General features: G+C 37.5%; 1 protein-coding gene across 4 annotated transcripts in view; it reads left to right on the forward strand.

Moving 5' to 3' along the window:
* Positions 1 to 20,785, forward strand: part of ATP8A2 (ATPase phospholipid transporting 8A2) — a 769,397-nt gene that overhangs the window by 258,051 nt on the left and 490,561 nt on the right. For all 4 annotated transcript variants that reach the window (XM_051986556.1, XM_051986559.1, XM_051986558.1 and 1 more), the window contains exon 23: positions 8,162 to 8,300. In XM_051986556.1, the coding sequence (XP_051842516.1) occupies positions 8,162 to 8,300 (139 nt within the window). The remainder of the gene's footprint in view (positions 1 to 8,161; positions 8,301 to 20,785) is intronic.

Consider the following 20,785-nt stretch of genomic DNA (forward strand, 5'->3'; position numbering starts at 1 on the left):
CATGGTTTTTCCCTTTTGCTCTAATTTTTCTCTCCCGACATGATTCACAAAGCAATGTATATTAAAAAAGTTACTGGGGGAGGAGGACTAATAAAAGCTTTTTTCTCTTAGGTATAACTCTGCTGGATGAACCACTCAGTTGGATTCCTATTATCTCTCTCATTTTTTGAATTCATATCTAGTACCTCATTTCAGACTGAGAAGTTGTTGTCTTATTTAATTCTATAGCTTGTATTTTTACAGTTGTAAACCTATTAAGAAAAATTTTTTCCTTGATTCTTGCTTATGTCTTCTGTTTGACTGATTTAATCCACTTATTTTTGTTAAAAACTAATACCAAATAGGTTTGATACTTAAAAGTATCAACTAAAGTTCCAGGTTCATATTTGAACATAATCCAGCTTGAATATAGTTTAAGGTCTGGATAAAGTCTAATCGAAATAAGATTACATAGCTTTGTAATAAATCTCTTCTGTAGATGCATGATATCATCTATTGATGCTCAGCAGTGTTTAAATAGAAATGGAAAAGGTGGATATTAAGGTAATCTAAGAAACAGGCATAGAGTTTGACAGGGTATGAGCAGTGATAGGACAATGTATGACTTCAGCTGCTGTCTCAGTACAACAAGCTTTGACTTGCAAGTCACTTGACTCTTGCCTAATTGATCCTATGGGACAGCTAAGTGGCATTGTGGATAGAGTATTGGGCCTGGAATCAGCAAGACCCAAGTTCAGATTTGGTCCCAGGCACTTATTATCTGTGTGATCCTTACTCCTGTTTGTCTCAGTTTTCTCATTTATAAAATTAACTAGAAAAGGAAGTGGCAAACCACTCCAGTATCTTTGCCAAGAAGCCCTTAAATGAGTTCATAAAAAGTCAGGCACAACTGAAAATTATGGAACAACAAAATTGAGTTTCTTACTTTCTACAGAAACTGCTGCAAACTTCTTTCTTCTTCACCTCATATTTAACTTAAAAATAGAGACTACTTTTTGCCAACTACTTTTTACCTACCCCTAAACTCATAGCCTCTAGTTACCATATACCTGCTCCCCTACCCGACCACTTCTACCAGTATCTTCTTTATTCCAATCTCTTTGTGATCTTCTCCTCTAACGCCAAACCTTCTGCATTTATCCTTGAGCCTATCATCTCTCATTTTCTGAAACAGGTTTCCCGCATAATCATTCCTTCTTTGCATCTAATCTTCATTGTCTCCTTAGGTACCAGTTTCTTTCTTAGTGCCTACAAGCATGCTTAAGTCTTCTTTATTCTTTAAAAAAGAAGCCTCACTAGATCCTTCCGTCCCTGCAAGTAATTAGTCTTTGTCTTTTCACTTTCCCAGTCCAACTCTTGTAGAAGCCACCTGCATTCATAACTTCCCTGTTTTCTGCTCTTATTCTCTTTTATCTTTTCATGAATGACCAGCAGGATGATTTCAGAGAGGCCTGGAGAGACTTACATGTATTGATGCTAAGTGAAATGAGCAGAACCAGGAGAACATTATACATGGCAACAAAAGTATACAATGATCAATTCTGATGGACATGGTTCTCTTCAACAATGAGATGATTCAAATCAGTTCCAATTGTTCAGTGATGAAGAGAACCATCTACACCCAGAGAAAGGACCATGGGAACTGAGTGTGGATCATAACATAGCATTTTCTGTTTTTGTTGTTTGCTTGCATTTTTGTTTTCCTTCTCAGGTTTTTTCTTTCGTACTAGATCTGTTTTTTCTTGTGCAGCAAGATGACTGTATAAATTTGTACACATATATTGGATTTAACATATATTTTAACATATTTAACATATATTAGGCTACCTGCCAGCTAGGGGAAGAGGTGGGAGGGAAGAAGGGGAAATTTTGGAATAAAAGTTTTTGCAAAGGTCAATGTTGAAAAATTACCTATGCATGTTTTGTAAATAAAAAGCTATTTTTAAAAACCCTAAAAAACCAAAAAAACCCTTTTCATGTAGGTTGGTAACAGCATTGAAATACCTCTCTTCAAAGTTATTCATGATCTTTTAATTCACATATCAAATGACATTGTGTCACCATTCCTATTTCTGGATCTCTGCTGAAGTGGATGCTGCCAGTCACCATGCTGAATTCTGTTCTCTTTGGGGTTTTGTGACACTGCTCTGTTTTGGTTCTTTGCCTACCCAGATAACTTCTTTCTTTAAATTCTTATTTACTAGATTATTATACATGCTATTCCCCTCTAACTGGGGACATATCTCAAAATGCTGTCCTGATGCTTCTTTTATCACTTTGTATTCTTTTCAGTTCCTATGGGTTGGGGTCCTTGCACTACTGATTCCAGCTTCTTGATTTCTGCCAAGGATACTGCATCCTCCTTTTGGTCATCCAGATTTGTAACCATAGAACCCTTATCTTTGCATTCAGTGGGGCGGGAGAATGAAATGATATGCCAAATCTTGTTATTCTTCATTTTACGATATCTCTGTACCCAAACAACCATTCCTCAAGTTTAATTCCTAATCACCTGTTGACTGAACCTTCTTATTGGTCTCCCTGAAAAGTCTTCTCTGACTCTAATCCATCTTCCACATAGTTGCTAAAGTGATTTTCCTCCAAAGCAGCTCTGAGCATAGCCCTCCCTGATTCTTCTTCATTTCATCTTCCACATTGAAGTAAGTATATTTTTTTGTTCCTCCAGGACTGAGTGTAAACTTCTCTGGCACTTAGAACTCTTCAAAATCTGACTCCATCATACCTTTCTGGTCTTAGTTTTTCCTTGTATTTTTGGCTCTTTGTGTCTCTCATCTCCTAAATGAAACTGTCCCTCATTGCTATGTTCTTGTTCTCTTTCTCGTTTTATATTTTCTCCCTTGGTGGTGGTATGCTTTTCCAGCTCACGTTGTCATCTGTGTGGGCAATTCTGAATTTCTACTTCCATACTTGACTGTCTCCTTCATGTCTGCTGCTCTAAACTTCAGTCTCGAATTTGTCTTTATCTGATATTTACTTATTTCCACTTATAAATCCTATTGGCACTTCAAAGTCTCCATTGCCAAAAACTAGACTTATCTTCCTGAAAAATATAATCTATTTATCTTTTGCTGATGGTACAAATAATATTTTCAAGCCTCATCCTCTCCCTTACCTTCATATCTAACCAGCTGCTAAGCCCTATTGATTTTCTTTCTACCATGTTCTTTAATTTCCCTGCGTTCTTTCACATTCTCATTCTCATCATAGTCATGTTAGTTTGATTCTTGCCTTTCCTTATTCCTAATATTCCTTATTAGGAATTATCTCCTAATTAGGCCTTTCTAAACCCAGTAGTCTATCCACATTACCGCCTCACTGCCCTGTTACATGACTAGGATTTGTCTTTTTCCAGTCATGCATCTCTTTCATATATTTTATGCTGCTTTCTGCCTATGCTGTTTATTGTTGGCTATATGCTACTGCTTATTCACGCCTACCGTGGGTTTCTCCATTGTTCTTAGGTCATCTGTTTCTATTTCATGATTAGAAACCATATAGTATCATTGAAAGGGCACTGGAATTACAAAGCTTGGTTTTTGTTTCATAGAGAAGTTTGGAGTTGTTAAAAACACCATCCAACTTTCCAATCGCACATTCTCTCACTTTCTTTATTTTGTTCACTTCTGGTCCCAGCTCCTTGTCCAGCAATAGTCCCTGTATATGATAATTTACAGTTTTGCTTACACTAGGGAAATCTCACTTTCAAACTTCATTTTTACATTCTATTAGATGAAGGCATGCAAGGCAATTTTTATTCTTTAGTCCATAATTTTGACATAAGTGAAATATGGTGCTTCAATGGTTAAGTTAACATGAGCTTCCATTTACCATATGTCATCTTTTGTCTTTTCCTCATATAAAATATTTTGTTAGAAGTTCACATATTTTGTAGCACTGAAATAAAATAGCCTTTGCAGTCATTTCTCTTGTGTCTTTTTCCCCCAAAAGGAACAGAATTTTCCTAAGATAAACATACAGATGGCAAAAAGATATGTTGTATATGATTTCAGTGAAAGCGTGCTTGTCAAAACCCTGTGGTATCCTTTTAAAGTTATAAAATATAACACAGGAAACTGGATAAAGCACTAACCATCCAATCTAGGGTGTATAACATCAGAGACCACAGCCCACTTGAGAGTCATTTTCCTGACTACTCCATTACCAGGATCTTCATATCTGTGATTGGCTGTAAATTTCAATTGCTTCTACATGTAATATAAAGTTGTGCAAGCCCTAGCTTCATAGTGCAATTAGGATGCTTTTATCTAAGCACTATCTTGGAACAGCTGGTGGGTGACTAGGAATGCTTTTTATTAATACTATCTCTATACCACTCAAATAGAATTTTATTATTACTAATCTGAAAACTGATTTCTCCTCTCACCCTATTAGTTCCAGTGTTGTAATGAAATTGTGATCTTTTTCAGTGAGGGCACTCATTCTAGTTGGGTCCATCTAATATGTTGGAAATCATTCTCTTAATATTGCATACTTATCCATAGCATACATCAGGAGGAGGAAAGGGAATTAAATAAGCATATATGTAGTGCCTCTGTTAATTATTGCCTGTTTGTCCCATATATAGAGCGTATTTTGTATACATTTGTTTGCATTTTGTCTCCTGGTTAGATTGTAAGCTCCTTAAGGACAGGAATTGCCTATTGTTTCTTTTTGTATCCCTAAGGACTTTGCACAGGGCTCATAAAAAGTGCTTAATAAATGTTTTCCAGCCACTGTTAAATATCTCTTTTGACATCTATGATAATCTTTGGAGATAGAAACTATTATTATCCTCATTTTATAATTGAGGAAACTGAAGCAATGCTGGATTTGAAGCCAGACAAACTAGGTTCCAATCCCACCTCTGCCATTTATTACCTTGTGATGATCACTGGGCAAAGATCCTTATGTGTAAAATGGAGGCATTCTGACTCTGTATCCATTGTTTGACTTTACCTAGACATACAGACTTTTGTGTGTTTCCAGATGATCACATTAAACTAGCAAATGGAAATGATAGGAATGTAGATTCTGACTTAGTAAAAGGAATTTATTAACAATTATAACTGTCTAAAAATGAACCAATGTTCTAATGCAGGGGTCCTCAAACTTTTTAAATAGGGGGCCAGTTCACTGTCCCTCAGACTGTTAGAGGGCCGGACTATAGTAAAAACAACTTTGTTTTGTGGGCTTTTAAATAAAGAAACTTCATAGCCCTGGGTGAGGGGGATAATCATCCTCAGCTGCCACATCTGGCCCTCCAGAGGCTATAGTTTGAGGACTCCTGTTCTAATGGTATGAGCTTCCTATACATATAGAAAACACTCACAGGATGACACTTACAGGAGAGATGATGTTGAGGGGCTCATTTGCTAGGGGGATGAGGGGGGGTATACTAAATAACCTAGAAAGTTCCTGTCTCCTTCAAGAATTGTACAAGAATTTTCAGATTCTCTGCTGGTCCATCAAGCTATAGTGAATATGATAGGTCTGAGATCTCTTCAGTCTTTTTTGCTAGCTCATCATGCATCCAGCCTGTGCAAGTTTCTCACCGTTCTGCCCTAAGATCTCTTTTCCTGCCACTTTCTCACTTGATAATCTCATCAACTCCTGGAGGTTTAACTATCATCTCTATGCAGAAGACTCCCAGGTTTATATATCTAACTCTTCTGCCTTGACTATTAGTCTTACATAACTAGCCTCCTAGTACATATTTCAAACTGCATTACCAAGTTCATCTTGAACTTAACATATCTAAAATTGAATTTTAGATCATGTTTCTCCTTAAACCCTCTACCAAAATTTTCCTATTTTTCTTGGAGGAATCACCATCTTTTCATTCTCTCAAGTTTGCAATCATGGACTCCTCTCACTCCAGCTCTTGCCATTTCTCCTCTACAGCATCTATTTCATATAATTTCAAACTCGCATCACTATTAGCTGGGTGGAAGCTCTCTCATCTTGCCTAGATCATTGTAATAGCCTCTTAATTGGTCTTTTAGCAAAATAATTTTCCTTAACTATAGAGATGACTATGTGCTTCCCCTACTCAAGGAATTGCAGTGACTTCCTACTGATTTGATGATGAAATACAAATTTCTCTGTTTAGCTTTTTAAAGTCTTACCCAACTTGGCCTCCCATGATCTTTCCAACCTCATTGGACACGATTCTCCCTCCTGTGTTTCTTGATCCAGTCAAGCTGGCCTTCTCTATTTTCCTAACACACAATACCCTATCTATCATAGCTGTGCTTTTGCACTAGCTGTCCCCGTTTCTGACACACCTTCCCTCCTTAGCTCTGTCACAGAGTCCCTCTCTTCCTTTAAGATCTTTTTTCTGAAGCCTTTCTTGATCTCCTCAAACTGCTAGTGTTCTCCCTCCCTCCCAAACTACCTTGTTTATAACTATTTTGTATATATTTGTACTTATTAACTCTTTACTAATTCTGCATACATTTTTGTAAGTACTTGTTTTCTGCCTCTTTAAGATATAGGTTTATTCTATTATTCAATTAAAAAATGATCAAAAGAAATGAATTATGCCCCAAAATCTATAAAATCATGCATGTCCTTTAACCTGATAATACCACTACTAGACCTGATTTCCAAAAAAGATTTTAAAAAAGGAAAAGGATATCTATCTATCTATATAGACAGATAGATATGTATGTATATGTGTATATATATACAAAAAATATTTATAGTAGTTCTTTTCTTGGGGTGAGAATTAGAAATTTAGGGAATGCCCATAAATTGGGGAATAGCTGAATAAATTGTGGTATGTGATTATGATGGAATACTGTTATAAGAAATGATTAGCAGGGATGCTGTCAGAAATACTTGGAAAGTCTTCCATTAGCTCATACAAAATGAAATGTACCATGTACAAAGTAATAGCAAGGTTCTGGGATGATCATCTGTGAATGACTTTGCTATTCTCATCAATACAATAATTCAAGATTACTTTGAAGGACTTATGATGAAAAATGCTATCCAAACCCAGAGAAGGGATTGATTGTGTCTGAAAACAGATTGAAGTATATTTTTAAAAAAGAAATAGGCTTATATGTTTTAAAAAAGAAATAGCAATTGTTTCATTTTTTTGTACTTGAATATCTTTACCACCTGGCACATAGTAGGCACTTAACAAATAAATATTTGTTAATTGAGTGAGATACAAAGATTGAGGCCTTCTATTCAGAAGCATCATTTTGTGAACTACATTAATTGGTCAAAAGGTAGGCTTTCTATTAATTATATTTTATGATCTATGATTTCATTGGGTTTGGGTACTCTCAGTGAGGAATTCTTACCAATTCTGGCAAACTGCTATTTAGCATCTTATAGAATCAAAGTTTCTTGGAGTCATGAGAGTTTAAAATGCACACCTAAGGACACACACACACACTCTCTCTCTCTTTCTCTCTCTTTGTATTAAAGGCTACATCCCCCCTAACACTGAGACCATTTCCCTTTCCACTCTTCTAGAAACTTTTCAATAATAATGATGTCTCACATTTCCACGTCACTTTCTTTGCAAGATTGTATAAACATTCATTATCTTATATAGCCCTGCCTCAATTGAGAAAAACCTGTAGTTGGGTCCTCACTGAGATATGAATGATTATATTGGGCATTATCTTACTGAATTGGAGATTTGTTATGTTTTTCTTAGTTCTATGATCTTGGAACATCAGTGCTGTAAGATTTTTTTTTTTTTTTTTTTTGGCACTTGTGTGGCCAAAAATGTGTCCTGAAATATTTGAAAATTTGGTTTCATCTCACAGTTGATCACAATGAATGTGCATAATGTAATAATAGATTGGATTCCTCATCCCTCTCCATTATTTAAGTCCTTAGTATAAAAAGGACTTAAAAAGACATAGGTTTTTGCCCATCAGTTACAATACCAGATGATATCCATTCTATCTGATATGACTATTGTGCTTTGGATAATCCTGATGCTACTGAATGGAGTTTGAAATAATGACACCCATGAGTTCCAAATCATTTTGTATTATTAATCAGTGAAGTAAATAAATTAGTAATATTTCATCAGGATCTTCTATTGTTGATGCTACACTTGAATATATTCAGACCTATGACTGATTAAAAACTTTTTTGTTTTTTTTAAAATTAGGATCTTTTACTTCTTGGAGCTACAGCCATTGAGGATCGTCTTCAGGCCGGCGTTCCAGAAACTATATCAACACTAATTAAAGCAGAAATTAAAATATGGATCCTAACTGGAGATAAGCAGGAAACCGCAATTAACATAGGTAATAGATTTTTAAAAAGACAATATTTTGAAATTGGTGATAATGATGAAAAATACATTCTAGAGTCAAAGACAGGTAACTGATCTATAGTTGTTTCAGCTTTAATTGAAAAGTGGAGCCCCCTGAGATTTTCTTATCATGAGGCAAGAGAAAAGCCTCTTGAAAGCAGGAGATTCTGAACAGTTTTTTGTGTGCCATGGAACCCTTTGGTAATTTGGTGAAACTTGTGGATTCCTCCTCACGTTGTTGAAGGAAATGCTAAATTTCAGTCAGAGGTTAGTGAAAGTAAAGATATAATTTTGTTCCCATTCAAGTTAATGGACTCCTGAAAATCAATCCACAGATTCCTTGAACACTCCTTGTCTATAACAGGATCATATCCAAGTAGATAAAAATTTATGTTGTTATTCTGATTTTCTAAGGTAATGTTCTCTTCTGTATTGTGGTCTACATCTTCCTTTACTTTCTGTTTGAACTTTGAGTTATGTCAGTTTTTATTCAATCCCTGTGCTCTTTGTAAACTCAAACTTAGCTACTATAAGTGAAGACCTATAACTTTCCCAGCAAGATATCATAAAATGCAAGATACTGGCAGAAATGTGTGCTTTTATATAAAGCCTTTTTTCCCCTCTTAAAATTTTATTTTATTATATGCTACTTTCTCACCAGTTTTGATTTAGAGACACATCCAGTTGGCGGGTTTTCTGGATTTTGTGCTTCCTTCATTCTGTACCTTAGACTTATTTAGCGCTAGTCAGCCTGAGAAAGAGAAATCAGAAAGGAAGATGAACTAGAAATCAGTCTAATTACTTTTGTTAGCAATGCACATGGAAGGTTTAAGTGTGGAAAAAATTGTATGTGCTAACCAAAATTAAGTTTGAGAATTAGCTTTGAAATTTAATACATGTGATTTTCCTAAAACCAATACTAAGGAATATGAAAATGTGGTTACACATAATGGTGTATAGGAATAGCCTACCTGATGTCCTGTGTGTTTTCCTATAACTTTTATATTAAATAAAAACAACATGGGGAGGAGTAACTCTATAGAAACAATGATATCAATGGGCAAATAGCCTAACATTATAAGGTAGTTTTACAACTTTACCATTGGATTTTATTATTTGGTAATGTTGTTGCAAAACATTATTGGTCAGCGCAGATTTTTGCATGATATTGTTTGTATGCGGGTCACTTAAAAAGTAATGTACTGGTACTTATGTATACACAATTGATTCTTAAACTTTTTAGGGTAATCCTTTTCTAAGTTACTTGGAGTTAGTTTTGAGGTCTCTCTTAAACTTGCTCTTTTGAATATTCTCAATGTAGAGTAAGTATTTGGCTTTTGGAAACAAATTATTCATAGTCTAGGATGGAAAATAAGGTGGCAAAATAGGTTATTACTACTTGCAGTCTTTTAAAAAAGTAAAGCATAAGTATAAAGTGAAAAGTGTGTGTGATTGCACGAGCACATGCATCTATGTGAAGGGGAGATATACATTGAGCACTACAATACACCTTGAATCCGAGAATTCTTGCTGAACAGCTTGCCAATGAATATCTTTTGTTTATGCTGAGGACTAAGTAAGACTGTAAAACTGATTTTGTACAATCATATCCCTGTTTTTGGAAAAAAAAAAAAAACACTGAAAACTCATACTCTACTGATCTCATGACATCAGAATTATAAAGAAAGGACAGTCTAAATTACAGGGTGATATTATATGGTGTTTGGAAAGGATGTGCATGATCAATTTCTGAGAATAATTTTCTAGTGCATCATTGTAGTAGAAGTAAGCTTAGATTCTTGGTGGCTGAACCTCAGGCTCTAAAAGTCTCTAATATAATACCAGCTGGGTGATAGATTGTATATCTGTCAGATTGGCTTTTCTCCTGCTTGGATTTAAGATTATGTTTGTTGCAGCCATGACATCCTCTGTTATATCCACAGGGGTCTCAGTTTATATTTGTGGAGGCATTAAGCATACCCATGGAAGTACAGATCTTTGACTCCAAAGCCTAGATTGAGCTTTTAGTTCCTGATTCCCATTATTTGGAATAACAAGCCACTGAAGTATGGGTTTGGTTAAAATGACTCCAGTTTATACCATCCAGCTACCTTCCATGGAGGAATATTTTGTAGACTTTTTGGGTAGCTTTGAAAAGGAACTATTCTTTGTGAATTTTTAAATGTATTAAAAGCAAAAAAAAAAAAAAAAAATCTGCATTTTCTTTTTTGTGATACACATTAAAATGTGTATCTTCCCTTTGTTTCAAATCTTCTTTACTTTTCTACTTGAAATGTTACTCATACAAGTTTTTTTTTTTTCAATTCCCGTGCTCTTTGTAAACTCAAATTTAGTTACTGTGAATTGTCTTGTTATGGAAATGGTGAAAAAAAAAAAAAATAGGTTGGATGGTGCTGGTGAGGGGAGGAAGGGTGGGGAAATAATTGCCTTCTTTCTCTACTGCTCTAAATCCCATCCAAGTAAGCTTTGCTATGGGTATAGTACTTGAGTGTGTGAGTGTGATTTGTTTTTTTTTGGTTTTTTTTGGCCTGAGCCAACCAAAGTCTGGCCAAGTTAGGAACATACATGAGAACATGAAATGAAGCTCAATCTAGATAAGATAGATGTGTTGCTGCTAGGTAAAGGAATTTTTACCAGCTTATTGAATAAGGCTTTCTTTATCCTTTACCCTCAAAGGCTTCCAAAATAAGCCAGTGATATTTCTTGATTCACAGACAATGGCTTCTCAGATTGTGTCTGAGTTATACTGATTCCTTGTCAAAGAATACTTAGTAGTAATGTCTTAATTCATGCTGCTTACACCTCTCAGATTATATTTAATTGACTAATAAAGGCTATCTGAAAAGTATAACTGATTCTGAATGCTTCCTCCTCAAAAACTGAAAGTTTTGCCAAAATAATATTGCCTTATTATAAAGGATTCTCCCCCCCATTTTTCTCCATCTCCACCTCTTCCCATACCCCTAACATACTAGTATAGTTCTGCCAAACAATTCCTGTGTTCCGTGGTCTGAAGAGCTAGAGAATTTATATTTTTGAGAAATAGTAATAATTTATCTTTATGTAGAACTTTATATGCTTTATAAAAATTCTCATTTAAGCCTTAAGAAGTACAAAGTACTGAGTACAGATGTCATACCTATTTTATATGGAAGAAAACTGAAGTTCATGAAGTAAATTGATTTATATTTGACTGGTTATAGCTAGAGTCGGGAAAGCCTTTTGCTTTATCATGCCTCAGGATGTTTCTTAAGATCAGCCTTATTTTGGGCCACCACACAATATTAAATCTGGAAAAGGCCCCTAGAAGTCAGCTAGTTAGCCTCCTCATTTTATAGATATAAAAACTGAGGCCTATAGAGGCGAAGGAGGGAGCTAGGGTACAGTGAATGGAATATCGGGCCTGAAGTCAGAAAGACTCATCTTACCCAGCCTCAGACACTTAATAACTGTATGATCTTAGGCAAGTCATTTAAGTCTATTCTCCTCAGTTACTAATCTATAGAATGAGCTGGAGAAGGCAAGAGCCAACAATGCCAGTATCTTTTCCAAGAAAGTCCTAAATGGGGTCACAGAGTCAGTAGAGTGCAGTGGACAGAGCACTCTGATTAATTAATAAATCTTTTCTGTGGTTTTCCAAAGCCTGTTCTCCCTAATCTCTGTAATTGAATCACTATTTGCCTTTCCCTCAATTCTCATCCATATCCACTCCTCATAGTCCCTTTCCTCCTTTGTTTTCTATTTCCATTCTCTCTCTGAATCTCTCTGTTATTAACTTTTTTTCACCATAGACCCTAGGGAGGGACCTAGATGTCATTTAGTCCATTATTTTTTATTTACCTCATTTTACAGTTAAAAGAAACCAAGGAAACTGGCTTCTCTCTGTTCTTCCTTGTACCATCAGTGCTAATTGTAGATTAGTGACTCATTATTTTTCTAAATTCTTGAAATGATTTTGCCTTCCCCAACAGGTAGGCTTTTCAGCCTTCATCTAGGATTTAGAGGATCCTATTGATTTTCTTTGAAAAAAAGATATGGAAAGGAGAAGGAGGGCACATATTTTGAATGTACAATTTGGGAAAGTTTGACAGTGTAATTTATAAAAGGCTATATCTTTCTAAGTTTTTGAGCCTAATGTTTAAGTATTGTGATCACTTTTATGATTTAATAAGTGTTTGTGGGTAGGTGGACGGTATGTTGTGGGTAGGTAGACGGTATGTATTTTGGGGGAAATCAAGTAGTTGTTAAATTTATGGATATAGATGTGATTTATGAAACCACTTGACATTTTTCATATGAAACTATCACATTTCAGAACTCAAAGGGACCTCAGAGATCATTTAATCCATCTTCTCATTTTACAGATGAGGAGACACAGAAATCATAGTGAGTTAGTGGCAGAATTGGTATTAGAGTTCCAACCTCTGACTTGCAGAGCACAACTGTTTGTGCCATTCCCCTATTGCCTTTTGAAACTAACAACAATTTCTGTAAAATGGGTTAGGTTTATATTTGACAATTTGCTAATCTTTTAAATGAAAGACTTGCTAACTTAGGACTTAGTGATTTTTTTTTTTTAAATCATCTCTGCCACTTTAAAAATTATTTTAATGCAAATAAACATTTTCTTCTTTCAGTTTTATTTGCTGAAATAAAAATGCTGATTTAAATTTAACCCAATTTCAAGGTAATTTGTGGTTTTTGTGAATCAAACTGACCCATTGAGCCTTACCTAGCAAAATTTATATAGATCCTATGGTTTTTGGGAAGCCTGGTCTTGGCATAAAGCCAGAATTTTGGTTTTCTGTGCTTAAACTTATGCTAAGTAGCCATGTTCCAGAAGTTGGCAGTTTTATTTAGCTTAAAAATATGGTTTTGGTTTGTCTAAAGTGAAATTTCATATGGAACCAGTACTGAGATTCACGTAATCATGGATTCTTTTGTTGCTGACAATAATTTCTATGGTTATGTGTAGCTAGTGATACAAATGGATTGGACAGATAATTTTCTGAGCCCATTTTTTTTTTTTTTTAAATGGAAGTAGTTTAGGAACAAAAGTTTTTGAGTGAATATATGACTTTTTTTTTTTTTAAGTTGTGAATTAGCTTTTAGCCTAAAATTAATGGATACTTTGCAAATTTCTCGTCAGTAGGGAAATTTTTTTACCTTCATTTAATGCTTTTTTTTTTTTATCACTTATGAGAGGAATATTGAAAATTTGACAAAAGGGATGAATTTAATCAGTGATGGGCTTGCCAAACAGTTACTCATTGGGCTGGTCTTTTAAAAGATCCTGTTGTCATTCCTGATTCACTCTGGACCATGAAGTTTATAATGTTTGGATTGAGTTCTAAATCTGTTAATTTTCTCTCTTCCCTTTTCCCCAACAAATTAATCACCAACTGTGGTCTACCTTTTACCACCAGGGTGATCTTGGATAAATCATTTAAGATTCATTGACCTTCAGTTCCTCATATGGAAGGAAGAAGTTCCTTAGAAGGCCTTTTCAATTCTAAATCTTTGATCTTATGCCTTGAGCTTCAGATAGATGCATATCACTAGAAGGGAATGTAGGGGGTTTAAAAGGAGATAGAATGGGGAAGAATGGGAATTGATCTCTCAAGGAACTTGTGCAGTAGCTGGAGAGATGAAATCTGAACCTGAAACAAAGTGGAGAACAAGACAAAATATAATTGTGTATTAAAGATAGATACAAAAGAAGTTCATAGATAAACAATCTTATCTTCTCATGAACTAGAAAGGTTAGGAAAGACACCATCTCAGAGGTGGGATGGAAATTTGGGACTTCAAATGGCTGATTCTGGGGAAAACTGGGGCATTCTGGACAAAGAAAAAAATGAGAAATGTAGATTGATTTATTGAGGTCAATGAGCATTAGATTTCTTGTCTCTGAACTTATTTTGCAAATGTCCCTAGCACCCAGTTATATTTTTTCTCATTTTTTGTGTAACAGGCATTGTCATAGGGACATAAAAATCAGATATTTTCTGTCCTCAAGGACCTCATTTTCCCTTGGAAAAAACAAAGTGTATATAGATAAGTAAATACATAACATATAATAATCAATGAACTCTGTGTGTGTGTGTGTATTTTATATGTATGTGTGAGAGTATGTGTATGTCTATGTATCAGACACTGTGCTCTTGGGATACAAATAAAAAGTGAGACGGTCTTGACCTTGAGTTGTTTACATGCTATTGGGGGCATATAACGTATTCATAATGAAGAAATAAGAACCTTGGGGGAATTGGAAAAATCCTTTTGAGTGGGAGGGGATCCATGGACTAAACCTTGCAAGGAATCAAGGGTAAGCATGCCATTGATCGTGATAAGATTTAGATTTAGGGAACCAAAATGAAATTAGGGTTTCTGGGTTTAATTGGAGTTAAATGATAAGATCTAGTGGCAGGTTCAAGGTTCAGGGAAACAAATGGAGAGATTTGGCTCCCCTGCAACCACTTGGAATTTGGCACAAGGGTAGGGAGTTTTGGGGACTCCCTTCTGGCAGCGCAGAGGTTCTCTGTAAAGGAATTTACAGACCCAAAAACCTAGATTGAGAAAAGAGGTTTATTATGGGTATTGGAAGTAAGGTTAGAAATCCTGACAAAGGCATAAAGTCTAGTTAAGAAATAGGTGAGGGTAAAGAGAGGATGGCACTTGAAAAAGAATATTCCAGTGGACAGAGGCTCCTTGGCATAGCATGGCATGTTTGGAACCTCTACAAAAAGAGGATTTTAGTTTGGCTCTTTTATAATAGGGGCCTTTGGCTACAAGCTGAAGGGGGCTTGTGGGTGGAGTCCCAAGTTGGCTCCTTGCTGGGTTTCAGCTTGAGTTGGAATTTGAATTGAATTCAATGAGTTTCAGTACTGAGCCAATTCCACCCAGATAACAAGGATGAAACTGTTTGTCTCGTGGAGTGGGGTCCCTCACTGAGGCAGAGTTGAAGGAGATTTTCTCCTTTAAGGATTTTTAGAGTTTTGGGGTCCCCTCTTCATTCCCCCCTCAAGCAGTCACTTCCAAATGCATTTGGGATACAGGGCCAAAGATCTTTTCTTCATGTGACTGCTTCAAGCTGGCAAGGATTGTAGAAATTTTGGGGGGTTCATGCCAGGAGATGAGGCTTGAAGTGTGGGGTTTGGGGATGGTAGCAGGGCATCTAAGGGGTGTTTGTCCGGGTCAGTCATCTCTAGTCAGTTGTTCCATGTTCTCTTGGCTGAAGGGCAGTTGAGAATCCAAAGTTTGAAGCTTAGAGAAAGCAGATGTTGGGAGCAGATTCAAAGTGGGGTGTCATCCAGGGTAGAGATGGTGACATTTGGGAATGGGGCCTTTAGCAGGAAATGCATCAGGTCCCTTCTGTGGGCTGCCTGTAAGAATGCTGATGGCCCATCTAACAATATCGAATGCCAAAGAAATTGCTAGGAGCAAAAAGTTTAGCCCTTTCCTTCCAATTTCCAGGAAATCTAGTTTATCCTTGGTTTGAATCAGGGTGGCAGGGATTAAGGGTGTGGACTCAGAGAGTCAGGCTAGGCAGGAGGCTTTGATACCTATTAGGTTTAATAAGCCACTGATGTCCATAGGCTTTTTTTTAAATGCTCGGAATCCCTGGGGTTAATATGTAGACCTCTTTGATTATGAGGCTTTTGATTAAAAATAGCCACTGATCTCTTTTTTTTTTTTTTTTTTTGGTGAGGCAGGATCTAGAGATGGGCGTGTCCCCGCTTGTCAGGGCTGCAGAGCAAGATAAGAATGCAGTTTAAGCTTTTAGAAATTTCTTAACTGTCTGTGCTGCTTTTTTTTTTTTTTTTTTTAAAGAGAGAATTGGTTCCTCAATCTCACCAAAAAAATCACCAAGATGGTTTGGGCAAAGATCCTGAGCCTTCCCCCTTTTATCCCCACTCCTTACGGGGGAGGGGTGGAAGGAGCCAGAGGGGATGCAAAGTAGCAGTGCTGCCTACCCAGCTTACGGCCCCCGCGGTGTTCTGATGGGGAAACAAGACCAGATCCCAAATTCCTACCAGAGAGCAGGATGCTGGGGGGGCCAGTTCAACCCCTGTGGTGTTTGTTGTCATGGTGAAAAGACAGTTCCTCCAGTGCTCCTCCTGCTTGAACTCAGGATAGGGACTGGGTTCTCCTTGGACAGTTCCTGTGGCATCTACAGCACAAATCTCTCAGGTTCCTGGCCTAAGTCTGGGAGGGATTTGCTAATTTAACAAGGTATCTCCACTCTGAGTGTCCTTTCAGGAGGCAGAAGTTGCCCTGAGAAGAAAAGATCTGGGAGTCTTGGGTTTTTTAGTTCAGGTGAGAGAGTTAAAAGAAAACCAACAGCTCTTTGTAACAGCATAGTGGGAGAAACATTGAGGGCTCAGAATGGGCTCCTCTAGTTTTGGCCTTAGTATATTGATCTTGTACCCCTGAAAGTTGAGGGGGGGGGGTGGTGGATCCCAGGTCTGATTAGGCTGGGAGTTTTTTCAACTTCAAAAGAGACAATTCTGTTGGGCATGTCAGCACTTTTAAGAAGCAAAGAAGGCTCCTTTCAAGGATTCCAGAGAATTGGTGGGTGGAGGAAGATTGGATCTCTTTCAGCTAATCTAATCAGTGTTCAAATTTTGAGGTTGAGTTATTTTTTCCAAGCCAAGTGTGTCTCTGCATTAAGAGACAGCCTAAAGGTGAGTCTTTAGGGATAAGGGAACAGGTCCCAAGCCCCCCAATTCTATAGCTTTTCCGTTCTCCATAAGCTTCCCTAAGAGAGAAAAATATGGCAAAAAACCTAAATTTTTGTCAGTTCTCAGGAGTTTTCTGCATAAGCGTCTTTATAGAAAGACTTTGCTGAGCATTAGAAGCTCCAGACAGCTTTGACCACTCCCCAGGATGTCCCCACCTTGGGGAGGACAAGGGTAGGGTGGTGGCTTACTGGGGAAAAAAAAAAAAAAAAACACTTTGCGAACAGTCACCAAATGCGAAATCACAAAGACTTTGAAATCCTTGACTTCTCTGACTCTAAGACAGTATCCAGATTCTATAGCCCCTTGTTCTTCTTTAGAGAAGCAGAGCAACAAAATATTCCTTGATCTGTAATGCCATAGAAAATGAGGCAGATCTGTGGCACAACAGAGCAAGGGAGAATTTGTCAGGGACCAGATATAGAATAGAGAAAAAGCCTAGAGAGAAACCACAGGAATCCCCACAAGGGAATTCTGCAAGCTAGAGAAAAGGCTACAGGAAAGACCTTTTTTTTCCCTTTAAAAGGTGTTCACCAAATTGAAAGTAGTTAAGGAGTTTTCATAGATGGTTAATTACTTTTATTTGGAATTGCACCAAAATTTTTGGTTCCTAAAACCATTATCCTTTAAAGACTATTATCCTTTAAAAGTAAGAAAGCCATGGGTTTTAGGTATGGGTTCAAGAATTAGCAGTTCTTGCAATTTTCTCGGGCATAGTTTCAGTCTCTCCCTCTAACTCATTTCCTGCGGCAGTCAGGGAATGAGAAGAGAAAAGAAAGAAAGAAGCTATCTTCATGTTCTTAACAATTTAATTAAATTTGTTTTGGAATTTTATTCCCTATCTGTCATTCCAAAGGTCTTTCTTGAAGCTGCAACCTGGCCAGGGTTGGAGCTTAGAAAAGAAACCTTTAATTGTTGGCAAGGGCATAGAATGCCAATCCCAAAAAATAGGAGAGAATATGCTAAGAACAAAAGTTACTGCTCTAAGGCAGGATAGATAGAAATCAGGGAAACCAAGTCCTATTTTAAAATGTATGGGACGAGCTTGCTTCCTGAGAGGGCTGGAAGCTGCGGCTCCTTTAAGAGCCAGACAAAGGTTCTGGGAGGGGCGTGGCCCGCTTGTCCAGGTTAGTCCATTAGTTTAAAAGTTGGTAGGAAACTTTTCCGGAGATTTGAGAAGATAAGATTGAGTCCCCAATCTCCCCACTGAATAGTACCTCAATAAGGGGACAGGATAGGAGCATTTAAACGGCAGGTTATCAAGCCATATGGGAGAGGTCTGAAACAGACCTTGAGGTGCTCTGCGATCCCCACTCCATGGGGAAGGGGGAGGAAAGGCCAGAGGTGCTGGGCAAGAGTGGGGGAGAAAGAAATGCAATGTTCTTACCTCTAGCGAGGGCTCCTCTGTTGATTCCACACTAGAACTTGAGGGAGGGGGAGCTGATCAAACCCCCAAATCTTGCTGGGAGAGCAAGACCTGAAAGAGACACCCCTCCCCCTGTCAGGGAGTAGCAGCCAAGGGTAGAGAGATGTTCTCCAAGCTCACCCCAGTTCAGTGACCTTTCTCCTCGTGGCCACAGCCTGATCATTAGAGACCCCAGTGTATGTAACAGTGGAATGGGAAAAGGACTCAAGCATAGCTTCTCTTAAGTTTCTCCATTTATCTCCCAGAACAGATCAAAGAGAGTGCTGGCCTTGGACCCCCGAGAGGGGTCCCCAGAACAGCCATGTGTCTCCTTGGTCTGGGGGGGAGTGTTAAAGAGATACTTCCTCTAGTGTCTCCTGCCTGAGGGCAGGGCTTTCTGGTGAGAGAAAAAAGAATTTAGAAGTGCCTTGAGATGCAAAGGAAGGGCCTTTGTTTCTGGAGGGGCTGGACTGAGGGAGTTTCCTCAAGCCAAGTATCTCTGCTCAAGGAAAGATTTTAGAGGCAGCGGTATTTCTAGATTGTGGACAGGTAAAAGCTTTTAGTTTTCCCAAATTCTTGCAGCATCTCTGTCTAGATTTGCTATAGAAAAAAAAAAAAAAAAAAAAAAAGGTCTTTTACCTTGTCCAGTGTTCTGTATTTCCTGGTCCCATTATCTCTAAAAATTCTATTTTTAGAAAAGAGGCCTTTTTGCCTGAAAATGCAAGTACTCTCCCCTGGAGAATACTGCCCACAGCCCAGAGCCGGTCTGGGTGCCTACTACCTTTAAAGATAGAATGAGACAAAAGAAGGCCTTTTGTCAGAGAATGCAGGTATTCTCCCTGAAGAATACATACCAACAGCTCAAAACCCAAATTGATTCTGAGTGTCCAGAATTTTGGGGTTCCGTTCGGTCGCCAAATGATGTCTAGTTTTTTGAGGTCAGGGAATCAAAATGATAAGGTCTAGATTTAGGGAACCAAAATGAGATTAGGGTTTCTAGTGGTCAGGGAGTTAAATGATAAAGTTTAGTGTCAGGTTCAGGGTTCAAGAACCAAATGGAAATGTTTGGCTTCCCTGCAACCCCGTGGCATTCCGTGCAAGGGTAGGGAGTTTTGGGGACTCCCTTCTGGTGGCGCGGAGATTCTCTGTAAAGGAATTTACAGACCCGAAAACGTAGATTGAGAAAAGAGTTTTATTATGGGGATTGGAAGTAAGGTTAGAAATACTGACAGAAGCAAAAAGTCTGGTTAGGAAAAAGGTGAGGATAAAGAGAGGATGGCACTGGAAAGAGTATTCCAGTGGACAGAGGCTCCTTGGCATAGCATGGCATAGCCTAGCCTACCCTAGCATGGCATATTTGGAACCTCTGCAAAGAGAAGGTTTTTGTTTGGCTCTTTTATAATGGGAGCTTAGCTGAAGGGAACTCGGGGTGGCGGGTGGCGTTCCAGGTTGGCTCCTTGCTGGGTTTTAGATTGAGTTGGAATTTGAATTGAATTCAGTGAGTTTCAGGACTGAGCTGACTGCACCCAGATAACAAGGATGAAATTGTTTGTCCCTCAGAATGGGGTCCCTCACTGAGGCAGAGTTGAAGGAGATTTTCTCCTTTAATGATTTTTAGAGTTTCAACAACAACTTCAACAAGACTTACAGTCATGAGCAAGGAGTACAGAAAGGAAGGTGGAGTTTAAGAAAACTATGGAAGACAACGAAGTTGCTTACTTATTCTCAGTTTCCCACCTGTACATCTTTTGTGGGCTTGGTCTAAATTCAGAATCATCCTAAACTCCAATTCATGGGAGAACTTGACATTTCTTGGTATAAGTGAGAGATACTTTTTGAGTTGTTGTTTTAAAGAAACTGGCATAGAAAATTTGCCTATTATGATTTTATCTTAACAAATAATATAATTAAAATAAAAGCAGAGCATTTCAAAGGGTCAATAGATTTGATTTGTGTTGGATGATTTCCAGTGTATTTTTTTTTTAACTTTAAAATAAAAAAGGTCTATTTCTGAGAACAAAAGTAAAATAAACCGCATGTTACATTTTGATTTCTTTGAACTTTGATTACCTTAAAATAATATGAAAAACAAACAGTTTTGCAGCGCTGTTAATTTCAGAGGCAGAAAACATAAGCTCCCAAAGGTTTTTTCCCCAGCCACTTTATGATCCTCTTGTTAGATGGCTAGATTAAAGATCTAGACCTCAATTTACAAGTGTGGATTGACATTTCATACCTGGCTTTGACCCAGGAGCTGATCTCATTTTATCCACAAACATCAGAAGTCAACTACACCAGAATTGGAGCAGA

The sequence above is a fragment of the Antechinus flavipes genome, chromosome 3, assembly GCF_016432865.1.
Source record: "Antechinus flavipes isolate AdamAnt ecotype Samford, QLD, Australia chromosome 3, AdamAnt_v2, whole genome shotgun sequence".
NCBI classification, from domain to species: domain Eukaryota; kingdom Metazoa; phylum Chordata; class Mammalia; order Dasyuromorphia; family Dasyuridae; genus Antechinus; species Antechinus flavipes.